The following is a 24,297-nucleotide window of genomic DNA, read 5'->3' on the forward strand; positions in this document are numbered from 1 at the left end:
GCTGACGTAATGTGTATATCTAAGGGTTGTAAACACTCAGAATAGAACAGAAGGATACTCATACTAAAACATAATACCAAAGATACATTGGAAAGTTGGAAATCACTACACGAGGAAAGACAAAAGCTAAAACTGTTCAGAACAGGAATAAGGTAAAAACAGAAACCAGAGGCTTGAAAACATTACAAAAGATTAAATTCATTATTGAATCTCTGACTTGGATTCCTGGTCAGCCTACCAAAGCTACCAAAAGAGTAAATCCTAAAAAGAAACCCAACCTCAAACAATTCAAAATCCTAGTCAGGCTAGGTTCCATTTTTTTAGATTTCAGCAGAAATATTTTCCATTGCCAGACTGTTGCAAATACTAAATGTTAACCAGATCAGGGTTCTCTATCTTGAGTTTTTTTCTGATTGTGTCGCACTCAAATTCTATAAATATTTTTTTTACAATATGTTTGCAATAATCAGAGTCACAGTCTGTTACTGTAAGAGAAAGAAATATCAAGTCTTTAAATTGGACAGTTGTACGTAGTCATTTGCCTATTCTAAAACATTTTAAAATGCTAACAATGGTCTTCATGACAACCACTTGTAGCAGACAGTTTTAATGGATTTCAGATACTGTTAAATTCATCAACTGTTATTAGAGAACTGACCAAGAACACCTGAGGAAAAACTGTAACATGTCAATGATTTATACAGAAAAAGAACATAAAGCAACATTAGCATTCACTTGGAGATTTTTTTGTGTCCTCATAATGCCACTGTTTTGCTGTAAACACTACAGAGCTTAAAGTAATGAAAAAATATATATAATTAAGATATAATTAGAGAAGTAATTAAAGGTTAATTAATTCTTCTTACCTATGTCATAGTATATAACATCCTTTTTGAAGAAGAGATTCTAGTTCATTTTTCTCTGTTCAAATGAGAAACAGTAACTTGAAAACACATCTGTTTCTCAGCCTAAAAGTTCCAGAGCTATATCTGAAAAACTTTTTCAATGGACTATAATTTGATTTTTCTTACATATTCCCCCGGGGTATCCAGACTTTGCATAGCTATAATTCAGCAAAACAGACATGAACAATTACTTTAGTGGTAGCTCAAGAAGCACCATTGTGATGTCCCCTGACTTCTGATGTTTTATACCTTCATTGGAAACCAAACCCTGTCACAGCAACCGTGCAGTATTCACACTGATTTACACCTAGAAAATAAAAATGATTTGGAGAAATAGTCTGAGGCACCAACAGTCTAACATCCCTTTGATGTTAACAAGCGGTAAATCAGGTTTCAGAGAGAGAGGAAGATGAAGAGGGAGACGAGGTACGATGAGGGGGGAGGATGAAGTGGAGACAAAAGAAAAAGAGCAGGTCAAGAAAGGGAAATGCTGGATGTTGAAAGAGATTTAAAGAAAGTTAAAGAGAGAGAAGAAAAATAGAAATTGAAAAGAGGAAGTGAGGAGAAGAGGGGTTGGGCAACTTTTCTTTTATGTTACAGGAGCAGGAGGAAGTTAAATTGAAAGAAATTAAAAGTTGAGAGCAGATAGGGAAGAAATGGTTTAGCTCTGATGTACAAAATGTTAACCTCTTTTCAGATCAAAGTCTTTCATAGGGAAGCCCAAAAAATTGAACCATACAAAATTGTGTTTAGATCATGTGTGCGTTTCTTGTGTTTATCAGGAAAAGTGAAATGTTGTTCCAAGATTGCTCTATAATAAACGTTTGCTAATTTGCTAATTTGCTAACATGTTCCAAATTCAAGTGCCTACAGTAAAAAAACATCCATCATCTAGCAAAAACTAGTCCGTTTTACAATGGGACTACTCATTTAATATATTATCATCTTAAGTACTCAGTAGTTATTGGTCAGACCATTCCTCTTTGAACTGGCATTCAGTTTGAGCTTACATTATGCACTTACAATTCATTAACATCTATCTATTTAGGCTAGACAGGGGCATTGTCCCAAACAGACGCATGAGAGCTCAATGGGAAATTAAAATAACATAAACGTGCACTTCTGAGAGTTTATTTTTTTAAAGTCAGAATGAAAACAGTTTTCTTTGTTTGTAGAGAGCAAATTTATAAGCTTATATTGACCTCCATATGCTAAAGGGTCACAGTATGAATCACCATTATAAGAACAAACACCCATAGAGAAATAGACCAGAAAGGTAGATTTGCTAAAAGCAAAAGCAACAAAAACCTTTTATGAAGCTTTAAACATGGTTAGAGCAGTCAAGACCAGCTTTGTAATTTCCCACAAAGAGTATTTGGTGCACTCTACCGTGCTAATATACAGAAGCACTTGAGAATGAACCCCTCTCCAGGCGAACCATAACAAAATGGATCGAGGACATTTTCAAAGATCTGGAGCTTGAAAAACAAAACAGACAATTTTGATTTTTTTTCTCCGTGGCTGTGGACAAAAGCTGTGATGTCTGTGACACAGCCTAGTTACTCATCTTTGTACATGGGATAATGAAAGAAAAAAACACTGTCTGGAAACGGTACCCAAAATAGACTACACTGAAAAAAAGGGATTGGCCAACTCTTGGATTTACGTAAGCATCTTGCGTGTATTTAACATAAGTGCCTCGTGCTTTAAAGTTAAGTGTAACTATATAGTGTAGAAACTACATGATATGCAGAGAGGCTAGATTAAATTGTTCATATCATGTTCGAGTGAAGTAAGTCAATAACTTACTGCGACACCGCACGGGATTTCAGTCTCGCACGCTTTGGATCGTGGTTTCAGGAAGGCATCCATCTCAGTCAAATCGAGCAGCCGCCTCTAAGTAAATTGGGTGGTTGTTGCATTAAAAAAGTCTAACTTGTAATTTAAACACAATAATTTCATGTTTCTATGAATGTAATTAAATCATGAAGAATCTGTATGAAATTCAACAACTTAATTTGTTCTTGTTGAGATGACATGATACAATCTAGTAAGAGTGGTTAGTTGCTGAACTCATGAAATTCACAAGATCGCACGAGATGTCAAACTGCAGGAAAATCACTGGAGTTATAAGAGGCAGACAACTAACTCAATTGTTTAAGTTTCTGCCAAAGCAAAAAATTTGTGTGCAACCAATGTCCACTACTGAATCAAGTAAATCCAACACGGCCTTTTTTTCAGTGTAGATTTAACTTCCTGAAAAACCCAAATAGCAGTAGCAGTTTGTATAAAAAAGGTTTTTGAATTTTTGCAAAAAACACTGTAGTTTTGGGAAATGTTTATTAAAGTGGGATTAAGATGTAGGTGTTTTTACTATGTCTATTTAACATTTCCATTGTCTTTCATTGTCGTATTGCAATAACTAAATCATTCTTAACAGTAACAGGTTGTAAAGAGATAAAATGAATATTTAGACGAATTGAGTTCACCTTAATGGTGTACAGCACAATAGGCCAAGTTGTTTACAGTTAAAGATTTTAAAAAACAAACTGTAGTGTGGGTGGTGTGAGCTTTTAAATAAGTCATCTGTAAGCAGTGATGTCTGATACACTAATTTCTACAACACGGGGATTGAATATGAGGTGCAGCTGAGTGGAAAACCTAATAAACAGAAGTTGGCAGATTTAGAAAAGGAAGAAGACTGGGGTGTAAAAACAAAAAAGGGTGAAGACGTCAGATAACAGGAAATGGATGTTCATATGCTTTAGGGTTAAATAGGAATGGGTGGGGAGCACAGAACATTTGAGGCACTGGGAGATGAAAGAAAGGGTGGGAGGAGGGATGAGAAGTGTAGTGTAGAGACAGAGAGGGTGGAGAAGTTATAAACTTCTCAGGAATGGATTAATGGCCATAGAATTATATAAAGATGCAGAAATAAGAATAGGTGGGGCAGGAAAAAATAGTGAGAAAGTCTACTTAACACAGTTTTGCACCAACTGATGATTAAATATTTACACATATTACATTTTCTGAATATTGCAATTTTCTCAATATATTTTTTTCTAAAGCAGTCATAAATAAATAATATTAGACTGACTTTATGCCAGTTTGGAAATTGTAACTGCCCTTGCTTTTATTTCATAGCTGCTGAACTTTTGTTCCAATTTTTAAGGTACTTGAACACATAATTCTCTGCTGTCACTAGGAGAAGAATTGCTTTCTTTGTTTCCCTTTTCTCACCTTATAACTCTATTTGGTTCCTTTGTTGGCTATCCATGCACATTTGCAATATGTTATACAGATCCCTAGTTTAGGTATTATATAAAGAGCTATAAATATGCAAATACGGCCAATGCAGTATTTTAGCAAACTGTAACTTTCTGTTCAAATCTGACTGATTATTTCTATCTTTTGACAAAGACATTGCTGGTAAAAAAATGCACATTGATTAATCAAAACACTGAAAAAGATTAAAATTAAACAGAATACATTGTAGGATTTTCCATTGCCTTATGTCCCTTTCCAGTCAGTTCATATGGGGTCATATACTGGATGGTTTGCTAAAAGTGTATATCCCAACACTCACTTAAAACAAGCATTAATCAGGACAACAACTGCTTTAGCATTAATGCAATAAGAAAGATGGTTGAACTGCATAATGTTGTCCTTTGGGAACAAATAAAAAAAAAGTGTTTGCGTAACCAAATGAAATTAAAATCTATATTTAAAAATCGATTCTTCTTCAGAAATCCATAAACCTATTTTATAAATGAAGTTGTTTCATTTTAAATATGTATAGAAACAAACATTATTCCTACCAGTTGTTAGCGCTATGTCCCATGCAGTTTTGGTTCCTAAAAAGACTGCTCTACCCAGAGGTCAAAGTTCAAACCCCCTTTCCACTCATCACCGTATTAGAAGGTGTTGTGTTGCAACATTAAATTTCAAAAAAACAAATATGTACTATAGAGTGTTAAAAAGCTTTAGACTGTTTTTTTAAAAACAAAAAAAAGAAATCATGCATTTTGCTAAACCCACTGGTATTCTGGTTCACAGTATTCTTGTTGGTCATCTTATGTATTCAGTGAAATTGTGCTAATGTCTTAAAATGACTGCGATTTACTGATTCGAGGCTGTTAAATGTTAATATGTTGCTTCACGTTGGCGGAGATAACAAGAGAGAATTCGCAAACCTGAAATGCCACTAATGCAACAGGAAGAAGTACATTATTAACCTTTTCTTTCAGGCACATTACAGAACAGTTTTGCAAAGTGCTTTACAAGATTAATAAACTTGTTATAAATCAGTGACAAATATCTTACTGGATGCAACACTATAATTATTGTGAAAACTTGCTTTAGGCTGTGCTTGAGCAATACACAACAGAAGCTGCATCTGTTTCTGTGGAAAAAACTCATGCAACTCATTTGATTTCTGTTTAAAATGTCACACATGCATGCACGTTTTTCCCAGTCTCAATCAAACTGTTTTTTCCCTCTTTTTTATTTATACATTTATTTTTAGGTTTCTCCAAACTGTGACAAGGTTTTGGTGAATGGCAAAGAAATGCGTGGTCGGCAGTCTTTGACCATCAAGTTCTCATACCTGCACCTATCTGCTCAGCTTCAGCTCACCGTCTGGGTGCCCAAGCTACCGCTTCAGATAGATCTGTCAGATACTGAGCTCAGCCAGGTCAAGGGCTGGAGGGTGCCAATCATCACTAACAAGAGGTAATTTGCCTGTCTGACCTTGAGGGAATGGGGGAGTGTAACACACGGTAGAAGGTGTAGGCATTAGCATAATTTTGTCAAAATGTAGAGCATTTTACGTACACCATTTTCATTTATGCTACAAAGACTTTTTTTTCTTTGGTAAGAAACACATTTTAAGACTATTCAGAAGGGAAACACAAACACCTGCAATTTCTGTTAGAATCGAGCAGTGAACTGTGAGGAACTGCTAGTTTTTGAAGTCACAAAAATTCATGGTACAGGCATTTGTTGAGTTGTATTTCCTACTCTTCTCTGAGAAATTTTATTTTGTCTTTCATTTTGGTGTGTGTATATATATATATATATATATATATATATACACACACTACAGCTTACAATGCCATATTTTCCAAATTCTCTCAAAGCTGAACCAAAGGTGTATCACTTTTAAGTTGCAGACTGACAATATTGTTTATTCCTACCAGTGTTACAAAGCACATAACAGGATGTTAAAAATAGAAATTGAGTGTTTCTTGCCAAAACTTACATTGGCATTAATGTTTACATTGGAAGTTTTCATCATTTACAGAGCTTTTAATGATTCTAAATAACATTATACTTTTGTGCTTCTATCTCTGATTGTGTATTTGTATGACAGGTATGTGTGTTTGTGTGTTTTATTCCTATTTCTCATCTTGCCACCCTTCCATTTTGTTCTGCTGGGCCTATTTTTCAATTTTGGCAATTTCTGCTCACGCAGCCACCAAGCCGTGTGCACAAACACACCTCCATCTCCCCAAACCACTATCTGACAGAGTGAAACACAAGCACTATTAGGTAGAGACATTCACACAGACACATGTGCAACTGGGGCACTGGGTAATGGAAAGAAAATTCCTGTAATATTACCTGAGTTTCATAGGTACTGTAAAGATATAAGACACAGATGCAGTCCTCTGTGTGTATATTCTTATGTGATTATATGATCCTATGTGTGCCTGTATATGGTCAATGATAGATTTCACAGAGGCAGGCAAAGGAGAAAGAATGTGTTTATTTGCATCCTTCTGAGATAAAAATACATTTTCATTTAGAGACGAATCGAGACAAGTTGCCTTCTTGTTTTTTAGCATTGAAAAATTAGTACATTCATAGTACATTTTATATTTCTTATGTTTTATTTCATTAGATTAGATCTGATTTAATTAATGACTACTGTATTTTTCTATATTCTGCAAAAGAAAGAAATAATTAAGAAGAAAGACATGCAGCTGTCTTAGCTGCAAGTCTATTTATTAGTAGATTGCTGCTTACTAGATTAACAACACAAAATACATTGACCAATATTTTTAAATACAAATATAATGATTTAGTTAGTTGTTTTTTTTACTTTTTGGTACCATATGAAAGCAGAAGAATGGTCTTGGACCAATTAAAGGTGGTTTAAAGAATCCAAGTTAAACTGAGTCAAACAATAATTCTGTTTTGACTCAGTAGTGTTGCAAATGTAGTTCTGCTCAAGACTCTATTAAATCCCCTAGTTATAGTGATTTTTACATATGTTGTTCCATTTCATTTTAATGTAATTCTTATAATGTAAAAGATTTTTGATGTTGTTTATAACGTTGCAAAGACTCATTTCTATAGTTTGGATCTACTGCTGCCCAACAGATAGTATTACACAAGAATAGAAAATTGACCAGTTACGTTTAAAATATTTTGACCATCCTAGTCTTATTACAAGTGCTTAATGTTCAAGTAAAATGTTTAAATGTGTTAAATGTAGATTAGAGACTCAAGTGTCCTTTATTTGGCTTAAAGTGTAACCTGAAGATGAGATTATTCAGTACATCAGCTGGAGCTGAGAGGAGAGAGGAAAGGGGACATTTAATTACTGGATAATCTCACCATCCCTTCATTTTATTTCTTTCTTCCTTATTTATCTCTTTTCTTTTCAGACCCACCAGAGACAGTGAAGATGATGAGGACGATGACAGAAAGGGCAAAGGCTGCACCCTACAGGTATCATTTGATTGTAAATCAGTATTGTTTCTGAGTGATCACAACTCTTTTAAAGGCAGTTTAATCTGAATAATATCTGCCTAAATACTGAGTTATTGATACTGAGTTGTACTTCTGTGCCATGTTTTTGTTTAATCACAAGCATTGAAGTAAGAGTCTGTTGTGCACTTTAGCATCAGAGTCTGAATTTGGCCTTGTTCTAACCTTTCAGTACCAGTATGCTTTGGTGCGGGTCCTCACTCATTTTGTCGCAGAACCTTCTGACCCAGGTGGAGAGATGGTTTACATGCTGGGTGCTGACTGGCAAGTTGATATCACTCATTTGGTCTTGGACCAATTAAAGGTGGGTATACACAAATGCTCACAAACAGTACCCTTCTATTCACTTGCAGATCATGGCTTCTTCACAAAAGGAATAGTTTAACATTTTGAGATATAAATTATTTGCTCACAGCTATGGGCAGTGACACTTTCTAATAAGTACTTGTAAAGTGGCTTAATATATAGACAGTGCAAAACATACGTCCTGATTTTTTGCATTTACAGATGAACTGTGTGAACAACTATAGCACCTACAGGAGCTTCTCTGCCATGGAAACCCATGGCATGAAGCTCCCAACACACGCTTTTTCTGCTGATGTTAAGAAGGTTGCGACCTCTGCAGTTACTGAGTCAGCAGAGCTTTTACACACTATCCATCTCAGCACTCAGCAGCCCTACTCTGTAATTTTACATGGTCTGCCACTTTGTACCTGAGCTGCCACTTGGTAATAATATCACTTACAGTTGATTGTGGTATATCTAGGAGGACAGAAATTTCACAAATTGACTTGGTATAGCAGTAAATTGTATCAGAGTATCACACTGGAATAGGACTGAAAACACCTGAATTCAAAAATTAAGAGATGCACCCAATAGTATATTATTATTGTAATTCTTTCTAAACAATAAATAATGTATCCTTTGACTGCCTCCTGTTTCTGTATTCTGCAGATAGAAGAGCCTCGCATTGCCAGATTAATAGATGGACGAATCGTAATCGGGCGGGACCTGGGACACACCAATATACAGGTATTCTCTTGCTTGCTTCATCACTAAAAGTGCAACCCATCTCTTCCCCTTCAATTGTAACTAAGCTGGTTGATATTATAAGCTCTAACACCAAAAGAACCCTTTCTGCTTACTGAAGTCTATATTCATCCCTATAGTAAAGTTAAGAAACTGACTGCAGTGGGTCATTTACTCATCATACAGTATTTGAGTATGTAAAAAAAAAAAGAAATTCCACAAGCAATGTATTCACTGCTTTTTACAAAGTCCAGAAAAAGACAGTTGAAAGAACTCATTATGTCAAGTGCAGTGTAATTCGGCACTTCACATTACAGCCATAAGTACTCCGGTGATGTAAACACTATCCCCGTTCCTCATATATAAGCCTCCCCTGCTAGCTTGTTATACAATTAGCCACAATTAAATGTTGAATTTGGCCCTGACATCTCAGCGTGATGCTCACAAATTATACACATATACACACTGAACACAGTTGTGCACTTTCTGCATTCCAATGAGCCTGGCCATTGTAACTCAGTGTGACAGTGGAGGATAGTTCTGTGGCTTATTCTGTTATTTACTTATGCACGGTTATGTAGCAGAACTAAAGCAAAACCACCAAATGTTTCGCAGTCCTCATCAGTGTCGTCTTATGTTGTTTTCTGTTCTCTCTTGCATACATCACATATATAGAAATTATGTATTTTTATGGTCGCATTCATTACTGTGTTGAAGAGTATGTTTCACATCCATTAACAAGTAAATAAAAAATGGTTGGACTGAAGTTCAGTGCATAAGTGGCATGATTTTTGGTAACAGCTGGGTGTGTGTTAGCAGGGGACTTCTGCATTAATGTATGCGTGCACACACACACACAAACACACACATGTACAGCTGTGGACCGTTTGGGAGCCAGGAGAGAGAATTTACCGAGAATTCCCACTGAGATGCCAGAGTCGACAGGCATCATTTGATAGTTTGACATTTCAATTTTAGCCCCCAGCTCTGTCTTCCTGAGTCTCGCTTCTTCCTCTTTTTCCCGTCTCTCTTTCCTTTCTATCCTCAGTCTCTCTTTCTCACCTTGTTATTCTCTGCCGGTCTTGAGGAGCAATCCCAGAGCCGTCAGTCATTGCATTTTGTTACCTTGCTGAGGGTGGGATTAAGTTTGACGCCCTGACACATTTGCTGCGAGATTGTCTTTGTACACCAATCAGATCTGCCTGTCCTCCTGTCGCTGGGCGAAGTAGTACACTACAACATGGGCCCCCTAATCTCTATCAGTGTCTGTCTGCTGTTTCCCTGTTCATCTGTACCCCAATCTTTTTCATGCTCCTTTTTTCTGCCCCTTTCACTTACTGTCCTCCTCTATTTGTCATTGTCCCTCTCCTTCTGACACCTACTCTATTTATTTTTCTCTTGCTTGCTTGCCATCTTACTTACACTGTCCCTTTTTCTTTTCATCCACTCTGTTTTCATTTGAGTTGTCTTTAGTTTTGGCCTTGTTGTCTTAGTTGAATGCTGACACACTGGGGCACAGCTGGAATGCAGACGGGAACACGGTCTGTGTGCATTTGTGCGTAGATGTGTTTTCGTTACTTAGCATGTGCTTCGCTGTGTGATGACAGCAGCAGAGTTTCCCTGAGTTTTCTTTACACATGCAATACCAGCACCATCAGCTTTTACAGATCCATGTTTGTCTGTATGTATTTGCATGTGTGTCTAAGACATGCTGTGCAGAAATGAATCAATGATGATCAGTCTGTGTGTGTTAACCTCCTAACTACTCCAAGTTTATGTGGCACAATGGTGGCTCTCACTGCTCTTGCACTGACAATGTTAAAATTTCACCTTAAGGAAATATTCACTCAGACAGCAAAAAAGCTATTTTATGCATTTCTGTTGTACAATGTTTTTTACTGTTTGTTCTATAAAAACTGTACTTACTAATGTCCAATTACTTTCACAGCAAATCACAAAAAAATAGAAAAAGTATGATTTCCTTGGGGGGTGAAAAGAAGCTTTTCTTAAACCTCATTTATTCAGCAAACTTTTTAAAGTTAAAAAATATTGGGGGGGGGGGGGGGGGGGGGGTTGGATTTGAGTTTTTAGAAATACCTTTCCTGGTAACCAAAGACATTAAATTCAGTTTTGCATTTAGTTAATGCTTCAAAATTGCTGCTGAATAAAGGCATTAACAAGATGACAGCTGAGTAGCAGGACTTATCAGCAAACATTTAAACAGCTGTAATCTCAACACATTTTCTTGACATTTAGACTTGGTTGAAAAAATATTTGGCATCTGTTGGATGTCTTTCAAGAACATCCTTGGACTTTCTATTTACTTAACAGTTAAAAGAAATTAAATACACTTCCTTTCAAAAAAAATAAGATTCTTAAAGTCATTTGGTTTAGAAGAGGCAATGGCTCAGTCCACACAAGAAATTTCCTCACAAAGCAAATAAGAGAGAATGTCCAAAATGACGTGAATGTGTTTTTTATATGTGAAAACAGATGTGTGTCCAGAAATAGTAGTCTGTGTACATGTAGTGAACACTATGTGTCTGAGTCTGTGTGTCTGAGTAAACCACTGTTTTACATTGAAACAGCAACATTTGTTCATTTTTGGGCACTTTTGCCATTGACCACTTTTGACAAAATAAATAACATCATTTCTTGTAGAATGATTTTCCTATAAGCCACAACATAACCTTGTTCCTGTTATTTATATACTTTTCAAAACTATGAGACCAAAACTCATATTTCGTTGCTTTTTAACATCTAGCTTGCCAGGATAGGTGATTTAAACTTGAACTTAAATATGTTTTTGTATTGTCTTTTGTTGCAGGTTCTGTCCCCCTTGTCTGACTCGATACTGGCAGAGAAGACTGTAACTGTATTAGATGACAAGGTAAATATTGCTTTATTATATATATTCTTGAGTCCAATTTAGCAGATTAAAGGTTCTACCAGAGGCCAATATTAAGATTAATTACATCTGAAAGCAAACAACAACCAAAGTTCCTCACAGAGTAAGTAAACACGTGTTTATTAGGGCTGCACCTGTACACAATGAACTCAAATTATGCATATTTATTAAATAATGCAGCATCAGACCATGGCATGGCATACAAAGAGTGTTGTGATTTACTTAAAGTGTGAACTGTACTCTTACTTATAGCATGTTTAATGTCTAAATAATGTCTGATACAAAAGTTGTACGCTTGAAGAATCGCTTTTATTTTGTAATTATGCTATATTAATGTATCAGTCTTCCATTACTGATCTAAAGAGTTCCAAATGTGCTGAATCTACCCCGTTTTAAAGTGACTGACTTTACATTTTAGGATCATCATCAGAATAACAAACCTTTAAAAGGGGACAAAAACTACAACTTGAACTTTTTTAATACTGCTTTTTTTTTTTTTTTACCTGAAGGTCACCATTTCTGACCTGGGAGTCCAGCTGGTTGCATCTTTGTCCCTTAGTTTGAGTCCAAGTCCTGTAAATTCTCAAGCCATACAGTTAACAACCACAGCTGCTGACCTGCTACATACACCTAAACAGGTAGGAGATCACTTTACGTCAAGTCTACATCTGCTAAAATTTTATGATCCTGTTATTCAGATTTACTTCTCGGCTCCAATAAGAAGATGCAGCTAGATGAGTACCCAGTTCAAGGTTGCATGAGGGGTGAGCATACCCCAGCTTTCATAGAGCCAGAGGCAGACACACTGAACATGGATGGATGAATTATATAAAAAGATTTTTGTTCTTATGAATATCTGTGATTTTACTCACACATTAAAACATTTCTGCAAGCCATCACATCCTCTCACTTTATCTAGTTTGGGCATGTAGCCATGTGATTCACATGCAGACAACTCTCTGCCTTTAGGTTTTTATTACACAAGTGAAATGATGGCCACCATCGTTGCCTGTTCCTCTCTTCACAGTAATTCCCTAAAGGTTGTAATCATGGCTCTTAAATAGTAATTCTGCACTGCGAACATTATCTAGATGCTATCTCTCCCATAATCAGTTTCAAATTAGGGAAGTGTAACTTCAAGACTATAGCAATTACAGCAGCAACCGATTACAACAGCCATTTCTTTTTTTAAATGAAACTTCAGGCCCTAAATACAATCCAGTAAAAGAAATTAAATCGCAACAATGATGCCCTCCTGGGTTTTAAATGCACCTTAGAACACACATGCATCAACACTACATATGAGCGGGTGGAGGATGGGCGTCCAGGTACACACTGGCTCACTCCTTGGTGGCTGCTTATCGGGGCCTGGAGCCTGGGGCTCGCTCAGGCCACTTCGGGGGTGGGGTGCCCTTGGCCTCTTGGCCTGGGGCTCGGTCACTCTGGCACAGCTGGCTGCCGGCGGAGCTCACGGGCACGTCACTGCCACCCCCCCTGGCTTCTGCTCCGCGGCTGCTGAGTGACCCCTCATCTGGGACTCTCCTCAGCTTTTCTGGGACAGTGGCGCGGCTGCCCCTCTGTTGGTCTTCCTTGGTCTCTTGTGTTCTGAGGGCCTCTGGATGTCTGGAGTTTTGATCTCCTCCATACCTGCTTCATGCCCTGGTGGACGGGGCTGTGGCTCCCCACACCCTCTAGCAGATCATTACATGAAGGAACCTTTTAAAAACAAGTGCATTCATGCTCACAGGTGTACACACGGGTGCTCACACACACAAACTACACCCTTTTTGGCTCCTACCTCAAAGCACACTGTCGATCTTAGGTGCTGCACAATAATGTTTAATATTTAGTATTTACTGTTATATTCCCATAGATCATCGTGATGTTGTTTATTCTAGTGCTCTCGTTTTCTTCGGCTTGTTTTCTTTTTTCATTCTCAACAGGTGAAATTAAAAAAGTATCTACTGTTATCTATTGTTAGCTAGTTTATTGTGATGGTGTTGTTTTTATTATGTTGCTCTTTGTTGTTTGTTTTCTCTTCTGGTTTTTTTATCTCCATACAGGTGATCCAGGTGTTTTGTTTGTTTTTCTTTCTTTTTTTTTCTTCCCCCCTTTCTCACCATCTCTTCTCCCCTCTATTTTTCTTTCTCTCCCTCTTTCTTTCATTCATCTCCCTGTCCTATCCCCCAGTCATGTCTGTCCCGTCTTTAAAAAACGAAAATAAAATAAATACATAATTATAATAAAGGTCAATCAAATGGACCAATATGGCAAGGCCATGATGATCCACTTGGTAAAGTAAATCCACTTGGCATCTTTCTTGGCCTTCAGACAACAATTCTGATGGCTAAAGATCCAAACTGGACAGGCAAAAATAAATAAATAAATAAAAAAAATAAATCGCAAAATGAATTTGTCACCTATGTTTACAAACACAGTGAAACTAAAATTGTTATAACATTTAAAAATCTTTTTTTAACCCGTCTCCGTCTCCACTTTGATCCGTTATATCATCACACATACCCGTTAACACAGTTAACAGGTACCATTTACTTATTATTCTTGATTTTTTAATGACATTGCCAAAGTTTATTTTATACCTTATGAAGTTATATAGAATATGTTAGGCTGTCTTCATACTTATTTTTGTTTGTTTGTTTTAAAATTGCCACAACATAAATACCACCCAAGGGCTAAGCAGCTCACCTCAATCAAAATACAGGTTTGATCCTGCAGTTTATTAAAAAAAGGTACTAAATCTTACTTACTAGGTTATATCAGTGCATTAGTCTTTTTATTTTTATTAATAAGAAGAACAAAGCTGTTTGTCAATGTAAATCTGTGAAGCAGGACCATTTAAAGAAATGGTTTATAAAGGTTTATCTTATCTGATATTATTTTAAGAAAGAAGAAAAATCTTTGCTTTTCTTGTACATTTAGTGTGAAATTCAGAAAGTATTTTTCTTTGGATGAATTTTTTTCCTGTTGTAATTGAACAGGAAAAAGACAAATCAGAGAAAAAAAGTGTTTCTGTCCACAAAACAGGTGTATAGGTTTTAGTTGTCAATACTGAATAATGAAATGTGTTTGGGAAGCATAGCATTGCAGACTAACAATTATGAAGGTGGAAATGTACAATTGCTAACATCTAGTTTTAGCAATTAGATTTTAGCAATTTTTTAAAATTAATTTTTACATTTTTTTTAATTTTCTTAAGCTACTTTGAAAATCTAGTTAAAAAATTGTGTAAGAAATGAACAAACTGAAAATTACGTGTGGTCAGCATTTGGACAAAATACATTTGTCATGGGTCTGCGGCGGCAGACCATGTGTTTCTTTTTAGCGGACCCAAATACAGACACTCGAGGAAGGGACAAGGTTGAACGAAAAACACGCTGTTTATTGAATGTGGAACACGAAAGTACAAAATAAGAGAAACCAAAACCAATAGCTAAAATAAACTGGAAAAACTGAACTAGAAGCAAAGCACAGGGATAATGGAAAAACTAGGGCCCAGGAACACGGGAGAAGACGAACAAGCAGCCTCACACTGAACAAAGGGAGACAGAGGGCTTAAGCTTGGAAGGATGTATGGCAGGAAGAGGCAGATGAGAGAAGGAGTGAGGGAACACGAGAGAGAGGGGATGAGAGAGCACAAGAGAGAGAGACATGACAGGCTGGGGAAACATGGAATGACACACAGGAAAGGGTGATGAGACATCATGACAAGACAACATGAAAACTAAACATAGGAGCCCAAAAGATACTGAAAAATATAAAACCAAAATATTATACACAAAGAAATCACAAAACACCATTAATTCTAAAAGGCTGGGACAAATGACCCAAGACTACGACAACATTATGAAAATGCCATATACCAGTAAATAAGATTAAAAAGTTACACAGTTGGGTCTTTGAGACTTTGTAATATCTAATATTAGCTTTCCAATTTTTTGTGCTTCTCCTGATAACATGTTTGAAATTACTGTGGTATTAGATCTGGATAACTACACTGGGCAAAACCTGCAGAAATGTATGGAAGGGGTTCCTAAAAGGTTAAATGTCAGCGACATCTCATGCACTTGATGATTTTACACTGCCCTAAGGATTTAACAGGAGCATGCCACAGTCTTTTGAGTCTGTGAATGTGGACTTTGAGTATTTTCTAAAAGGTGAGTGACTGTGGGCCAATCTCAGAGTCGAAGAAAGGTGTTCCATCAAGTAGTTCCCAAGCTTATACAATAGCATTTAACAATTTCAATGATGTTAAAGTGAACTACTTTAGAGAAGTAAGGGATCTCAAAACTTCACTGTAGGTGGCAGACAGTTGGTGTCGTAAGCCACCTCTTCTGTTCAAAGATGGTCAATCACAGTGGACATAGATGACCTCTTTCACTACTCACTTCGTTAAATAGAAAACTAAAATGCAGACACTTTTAGAATGGCACGTTGAGTGCATAAAATGTGAACTTTACCAAGGAGCCAACTTGAAACTTACAAGAGTCCAGCAAGTATAAAACTGTATGCCATGGCCCATGATAGGAATGTACTGTGATGAACAAAAGCAAGATCAGGTGTTAACAAGACCAAAAAAAAGACAAACATAGGAAACATGATAGGAAACAGATCAGAAATCACAGAGACAGGCGAGGAAGTAAAATAAAGCAAGGCACAAAAGAAGAAAGAGGGAACAGCCAATAAAAAGCAAGGACTCTTTGTTGATGTCAGTTATCTTTGCTTGAAATATCAGATGACAACATTCTTTCTATCTTGTGCAAAGAAAAAGTATCAGTGATAGATATTCTCTTTGATCTTCTGGATGAACTATTTAAAAGCTTCAGTTGTAATTGTGCAGGGTTTTTTTCTCTTTTTCAGGAAGCTGGGATCAGTGCATGGATCCAGTACAGTGATGGTTCAGTGACACCATTGGATATATATGATCCAAAAGACTTCCTACTTTCAGCTGTCTCACTTGATGAGAATGTCATTTCTGTTACCAATCAGGTACTGGCATCTTCCTTTATATTGTCAGCAGTGCAAACAAGTGACAGTTTTATACATTTGTAGATCATGCTTTTTAGAGCAGAAAGCCCAAATTCAATTCAATTCAGTTCAGTTAAGGTTTATTTATAGTTTGCAAAGTCATAACAAAAGCTGCCTAAACGCGTTTTAAACTGTAAGGTATTAACTTCCACATTCTCGTTGTCATTTAGGAACAGCACTGGCCCATTGTAGTAGCAGAAGGTGATGGGCAGGGGGCATTGTTTCGAGTAGAGATGGTCATCTCTGAAACTTGCCAGAAGTCAAAAAGGAAGAGTGTGCTGGCATCTGGAGTTGGAAATGTTATAGTTAAGTTTGGAGCAAAAAATGACGAAAGAGGAGTGATGGGAAGAGGGGGGCAAGATGATGGTGGAGGGTTGGATAACAGCACCAGTGAACAACGGACAAAAGATGGAGGAGAGTGGAAATCCAACAGTGCAGCAGTGGACCGAGAGGAAGGAGCCATGAGGAAGGTATGGAAAAAAAAAACAATAATAAAACAGTGAGGAAAGGATATTTTTAAGAGTATTTTCCTTAAACTGTAGTTTTAGAGTTTACTCACATTGGATAAACACATTTAATCATCAAAGTTTAGTTTGTTTAAGTAGTGTAATCACTGTGAGTGGTTGTGCACCTTCTTGGTCCAGGGCATTCCAGTATGTCACACATATAGTCTGATCATTATCCATGCTTAGCACAGAGCTCCCAATGTTTCCTGCCTCTGTGAAAATTGCTGTGTTAAATATAGTAAATAACATAACTGTGATGCAGAGAGGACAATATGTCGCTGCGTAGTGTGCGAGCAGGCCAGCAGGAGAATGGGGAGAGGGAGTCAGTCTTGTGTAATAATGCCGTATTTACGTGAATCCAAATGAATATACAAAATCCACATATTTTAACCATTTACTATATCTGTGTTTTCGTTTCCATTTTCAGGTTAGCTCAACAACCAAGAGTACAGTAACCCATCGTGCTTCAGGTGGCAAAGGTGCTGGTGGTGGCAGCAGCAGTAGTCGTGGCAGTGGCCCCAACCAACCAGGCGACTACAGTAGCTACCCAGCACCAGTGGAGGTACCGGGGACTGGAAACAGTGAGCTAACCCAGCCCACTAGAGGCCTGTCAGACCTGGAGATTGGGATGTATGCCCTTCTGGGAGTATTCTGCCTGGCAATACTGGTTTTCCTCATCAACTGTGTCAGCTTTGCTTTCAGGTAAAAAAAACAAAAAAAACCCTGAAAACCTAAACATGTTACTCAGCAACAAAACATGATGCACATTAAATACTGAGGCAGGTCCATTATGGTTAGTTAATATATGGGTGGAATATAATGTGAAACTGAAAGGATCTATGAACCAAAAAGCTGGTTTTGACAGGTAATCGGTATGGGCCTAATATGCCCATATTAGGTAACCATTGTCTATTGGAGGATTAAAATTTAAGCCAGATCAATGTCTTGTACAAAGTTAAAACCTGTAAGAAAGCTTATTCATTGCAAACAATATTTAATGATGGGCATAAGCACCTTTGCTCAACCACATTATTTTGTGAGAGAAACCTTTTGAGAGAAGTCAATTGAAAATAAAACAATTTCAAGTGTAGAGATTGTTGTCTGATTTTCAAGATCCCATTGATACACTCAGTCTTTACTTTTTAGAGAGGTAACTACTGCTCCAGTTGGGAGTGAAGTATTCATATCAACAGGCTAGTTTATTAGAAACACATATCACTGAGCCTAAACAATTATAAAAATAATAAATAAATAATGAATTACCCTTACAATAGCAGGAATGTTCAATGAGCTTATTTTACCTGTGATAAGATTGCATCCTTCCAGTCATCCTTCCTCCTGCTTTAGCCTCTAAAATCAGCTGATCAAATGCAGTAATCAGTTATCTGTTCTTTTCTGATTCTGTCCTCTCCTTTTTGTTTCAAAATGGCAGAGAACATTAATTGCTCTGTGGCTTATTAAGTGATCAGTGGAAAGCAGCGGTGGTTGGCACAAAAATCCAGCATACCTCTCAGATAAATGTTTTTGCATTAAACATGTTTTATGTTCTCATATCCTTTGTGTGCTGCTATTTTGTGTGGATTTTAAGAGACAAATCAAATGACAAATGACTCTCACCAAATGTAAGTTGATAGTTCCCAGCAACCCAAAACTGGTTAAGCAGTTGAGAAAATGGATGGATGGATAACAGACCCGTGATGCATCACTTATTGCTTTGCTAGTACCATGAAAACCTAAAATTGGACTTAATTCTCCTTCAAATTTTCTTGAACTTTTTAGTGATATTTTGATGGGGTAAAATCCTCAACTTTTATCTGAGTATTAATTTTTGCAGTCATTCCTTGTATTGTCTGATAATGCCTATAGATTATAGTCATGAAACTGCATCTGTTTAAATTTTTACCTCCATTGATGTTTCATTACGAATTTTCCTCTGCAGATACCGTCACAAGCAAGTCCCAGTTCTAGAGGCAGGAGGCAACATGAACCATGCCCACGACTGGGTGTGGCTTGGCACTGAGGCTGACCTTTTAGCAGACCACCCTGACCAATGCCAGGGTGGCATGCCGGATGAGTGCACCACCATAATTGACCGCAATGAAGGGGGCTACGAGGAGAACAAGTATCTACTGAATGGGGCTGGTAACACCTTGGTAATGGGAATGGGCACTATAAGTGGGAGCGGTGGCAGAGGTGGACATCGGGGTGTCACCCATGGACAAACCTTGCCTAGATCTGTTCCAGAATCGCATCAGTGCCTTTCAGCAATCACTACTGGTGGCAAAGATGCTACAGGTCAAAAGGAGCATCTGAATAATTCCCCCCAAGCCACAGCTGCAGCTGCTGTTGCAGCGGCCAAACGCAAACGCGTCAAATTCACATCTTTTGCCACTGTTCTGCCCAATGATAATTCAGGTGGTGGCCCATACACCAACTCATCAGTCCTGGTGACGAATGGGAGTGAAGATGATATCAAGTGGGTGTGCCAGGATATGGACCTAGGTCAGTCTGAAATCAGAACCTATATGGAAAGGCTACAAGACAATCTGTGACTGATGGGAAAGAAACTGAGAAATGGCGGGGCAGAGGATTAGTACAGTAGGGGGAGAATGGACAATGAGTACAATTCACCTATAATGCCTTTGCAGTGGATATATGGAGGGAGAATGGGAGGGATATAGGAAGCGTGAAGGGAACATAAAGTGTGATGATGTGTCTGGAAGAGTATCTAAGAGACATTGTGTTGGGTTGGGGACGCTTACATTTAGCATCCCTTAGGCTATGAAAAGCATCACTAGCTCACACTAAAATTAATGGTAGCAAATAATAAAAAACTTTGAGTTTTTTCTGTTTTATTTATTGTGAAAATATTAGTGTAAAAATCAATAATAAAGTCACTATTGTTTTAAATGTTTACTTTCAGAAAATTAGTAAACCATTGTATAGATACTTACAGTAAATTCAGGGTACGTTATTGGACAGACATTTGTAAGCCACTTTACATTTAAACGAGGATGGGAAGGACTTACATCATGTCCTGCCTTCAGAAGTCTTTTTTACTCGTGTGGTTTATTGCCAACCTTTGCTGTGGCCGTTGACTAATCATTGATCTACTTTTGATATACAAACATTTACCTGCCGAGTCTGCAGAATGGTTACGTAATGAGTTCTCTGACGAATATGTGTTGTTGGTTTATCATGTGACCCATTTCTTATGGCATTTCTCATAAGTAACATGTGAAATGTAATAAATATATATAGTCCAAGTACTCAACTAGAAATTCAGGCATTTTGCAGTTACTAGTGGGAATTGCCATTCAGCTCTGTATTCAGGCAAATGTGCTCTTTCTTGAAACAACAGAGTGTCTTGAGAGTTGGAAAATGATGTATCTTACAAAAGACTGTTTCTCCCTTGGATCCAAGACAGAGGCATTTATTCTTGCACAATTACAAACAGGAAAGGACATTAGCCATATTTGAGGCTGATTTTCTGTTTTCCCTGCAGCCAATGATGGCTTTCTCCCTCTATCCAGAATCACTCCTGTCATCCCCTGGCCCATCTCCTTGTCTGTGATTGGACAACAGTAGAACATTTGTGAAGTTAAAAAAAAAAGAAAAATACACACACAGTGAAACACTGAGTGTAAGGGGACTGACTGAAGTGTCTCATATTAAAAAAAAAGGAAGTGGTTGGGCTTTGCAAAGCCTGACTGAGCACCTAATAATGAAGATTATTAAAAAAAAATGTACCACATAGGCAACCAGACAGACAGGAGTACCTGCAGTGTTGAACATTGAGATAACAGGATGTACTGAATGACATGTGAATGGATAATGATAATGGAATGGATACCTGACGAACAAATATGGATACGTACCAGCTTGTTGAACATTATTATGAATATATTGGGTTTTTTTTCCTTTTGTTTGTCCTTTTTGATAAATAGAAGGTTTTTATGTTTTTCTTTGTTATGTTTTTCCCTAATTTGGGAAGATATTAACTGTAGCGTTTTATTTCAGAGATTTATTAAGATTTAAGAATATATGATCCTTTTTTTCCTTCTAGATACCTATTTATTTGAAATCATGTTTGAGAGGGTGAGGAAGGAATGACAGGGCAAGGACAAAGACTGAAAGTAATAGGCCTGCTGGTGAATGATAGCACATAAAAGAATAAGTGGAAAGAAGGACTCAGAACAGGCAAAGGTTGCCTCACCTTCGTTAAGCTCAGGTGACGAGTCATGAAGAACCGACAATAAAAAAGGAGAACTGTACGATGTTAAGATTGCAATATTTATTTATAAATGTGTTACTGTTTCAGAGTACACTGTATGTTGTAAATAAATAAACATGCTTCAAAGTGCTTGTGAATAAGATTGCAGGCCACTAGCCAACAACTTGGTGATATTTTGTACATTTTACAGTGCAAATATGGTACACAATACTATCTACCACCACAATGTGAAAGTGATCTTATGGGTTCTTTTTTTCTAAAGATGTTCCGGTCTTTACTTCAAGTATTGAATGAGTTCTTGTCTTTGTACAGGGTAGAAATCAGTTTACCTCCGTGAGATGTAAAAATGGAGGCCATTACACTCAAAATTGTTTGAGAAGGGCGAGTCTCAGAGGTCCATTTAGGAAAGCAAATTAAACCAACTGTCACAATGTTTTTTTAGTGGGCTCATTCAATTGAAAACAAGGGCATAATTTTGATTACTAAAAGCATCTCTATTTTCAATCATTTGTTAAACAAGAAACATTTGAAAAATACACGCTGGCATCAAAACACAAATGATTGGGTCTGAAATGGAAAGAATTGGGAACAAAAAGAAAATGCGGTGTAAACAGACACAGATAAGAGACCTGAGCTGATGCCAAATGGGGAATAAAAATTGCCGTATGGCCTCCACCAAAGCAATAGATATTCTGACTGATGATGACAACTATACTGTATGTTCTGGACACATTACTGTATCTATCCTACTCTGCTCTCCGATGTAGTTATAAGACTGCTGTGCTCCAAAGGAACAGTCATATGGATCCTAGTTCAATAGTTGCTTAAGGTATAAGTGTTGCAATGCTCTCAGTTGAAAAATCTTTCTTAAATTGCTGTGAATGTATTCATACTTTACAGCTTTGGAAATCCATTTTACCTACTTTTATTTTTTAAAAATATATGGATGTCAACTTAAAAAATACAAGGCTATTTTTGAGAGACTGCAGATTGGGTATTTCAGCTTGCACTGTATTTGATATCAAAGAAAGAAATACACTGTAAAAAATATATATATATAACAATGTCAGCAAAAACCACAATGTACAACACGCTTATTAAACTACTGCTAGCTTGTCCTGAGAGAAATAGTTTAACTTATTTGCCTTTACAAATATCAGAGATAACCTCTCTAATATTATCTGGTCTTTACCTCATATAAAGCACCTTGAGATGGCTGTTATTGTGATTTTGCTATATAAACTGAATCCAGTTCAATTCAGTTGAAATGAAATAAAATAACTGCCACAACTGGTAGCTTCTAGAGGGTAGACTTAACTCATGTTTGGTGCCACCGGTAACATTGCACAGATTTAGGCAGAATTGTAAATGCAGAATCAAGATAACTTTTTAATTTTGTTTTTCTTAGAAGTCATCTTTATTGGTCAATTAATGCCTTATATCATATGGCAATTATTTTTCTACAGATTATTCATTTAATTTTTGTTTTGTTTCTCATAGTTGCACATACTACTAAGATGATTAGGCGTCTTTTACAGTCAATATTCAACATGCTGCACAGGAATAGTTGCCTTATTTTTCTGACAGAAAATGAGCACTGCTTTGTTTTCAGAAAAGTTGTCTAACTCTGCAGATGTCCCTTGCCATTCCAAATCTTGCTAGAACATTCCAACATAGTATCAGTCGTAGACAGTATAAAAGATGGTTGTAGCTTCTGGGTTGTGGAATATGAAGCCAATGCAGAAGTGCCTTAAACCTAAAGTATACTCTGTCACAAGTCAAGCTATTGTCACAGATGACAATAGCTTTTCTTGCAGAGACTTTATTTTCTTATATAAGTCTACTGGAAAAATGGCTTTCTGTTTTGACCTGTTTTGATCTGTCTTGACCCGATGTGTTTATGAACTTAGTCGCTCATTTTGGGTCGCATTGAATGCAAAAAATAAGCCTATTTTATAAAATCTTGGTCATTTAAAAAAAAAGAAAAGAAAAAAGAAGAGTATTATCCATGGTATTCTGTCATCACGCTCACTGCCTAAAAATCTATCAATTATAAGTCATTATTCAGTGAGGAAATCACATTTCTTTAAAACTAAGATGGCACAATAAAAGCACTAATCTTAAGGCTTCTTAACCAGTGGATTACATCATAGTAACTACTTCCACCTTTTACACTGGCTGTGATACCAGTAAAGTTGTTTTCAGACCAGTGCACATGACTTCTAAAAATATGCATTTAAAAAAAACTATTTCTCTTTGATAACGCCAGCTGATAGCAGTAGATCAAGCAAGCAAAAACATTCTTTTATAGCAGGTACATTTGACTGCTGAAAAATCCAACCTCACCGAAACAGGTTAGATTTTACAAAATCTATTACACTGTTACATAGTCACACATGGGCAGCAGTTTAATATACTACAGAGTAGAGGAGGTACTAGCAGACATGAGCCCTAAAGTTGCTTTTTTTTTCCTTTTAATTATTTTTTTTTTCTTTTTGCCTATCGTCATTGTTTAAAATTGGTTAATGGAAGCTAATAAAATCCCATAACCAAAAAACTGGCCGACTGCTCCTTGTTTTATTTCCATTTATCTATATATTTCTGCAAAATAAATCAATTAATTACTTAAACTAAAAAAATAAAAGCCTTTGGTTTTTTAACATGATAATATCATGATTTTACTCATACTGTAAAAGGCATGCACGTGCACAAAGAGAAACACACCAATTTTTTTTAAATTTTAAATCCTGTTTTTAAACCTCTCGTGGGGCAAAGAAAACAGGAATTTAGCTTTTTATTCAAGCAATAAATGCTCATTTTCCAAAACACAGATTTGGTCTAAACTGAGATTTAGATCAAGTTTTTTTGCACTTTACAGAAATTTTCTGCTTAGTT

At 36.8% G+C, this 24,297-nt stretch overlaps 1 protein-coding gene across 1 annotated transcript in view; it reads left to right on the plus strand.

Moving 5' to 3' along the window:
* Window positions 1-23,975, plus strand: part of LOC146697361 (transmembrane protein 132C) — a 300,988-nt gene extending 277,013 nt beyond the window's left edge. Inside the window, exons 7-16 of the mRNA XM_085476062.1 lie at window positions 5,431-5,636; window positions 7,577-7,640; window positions 7,852-7,983; window positions 8,634-8,711; window positions 11,536-11,598; window positions 12,126-12,254; window positions 16,495-16,623; window positions 16,833-17,132; window positions 17,596-17,870; window positions 19,108-23,975. Coding sequence (XP_085332188.1) covers window positions 5,431-5,636; window positions 7,577-7,640; window positions 7,852-7,983; window positions 8,634-8,711; window positions 11,536-11,598; window positions 12,126-12,254; window positions 16,495-16,623; window positions 16,833-17,132; window positions 17,596-17,870; window positions 19,108-19,720 — 1,989 coding nt within the window. The 3' untranslated portion in view covers window positions 19,721-23,975. The remainder of the gene's footprint in view (window positions 1-5,430; window positions 5,637-7,576; window positions 7,641-7,851; window positions 7,984-8,633; window positions 8,712-11,535; window positions 11,599-12,125; window positions 12,255-16,494; window positions 16,624-16,832; window positions 17,133-17,595; window positions 17,871-19,107) is intronic.
* Window positions 23,976-24,297: the final 322 nt, after the last annotated feature.

Source organism: Copadichromis virginalis, linkage group LG12 (genome assembly GCF_057382275.1).
Source record: "Copadichromis virginalis isolate Kocher_CV1m ecotype Utaka linkage group LG12, C_Virginalis_male_GT1.1, whole genome shotgun sequence".
NCBI lineage: Eukaryota > Metazoa > Chordata > Actinopteri > Cichliformes > Cichlidae > Copadichromis > Copadichromis virginalis.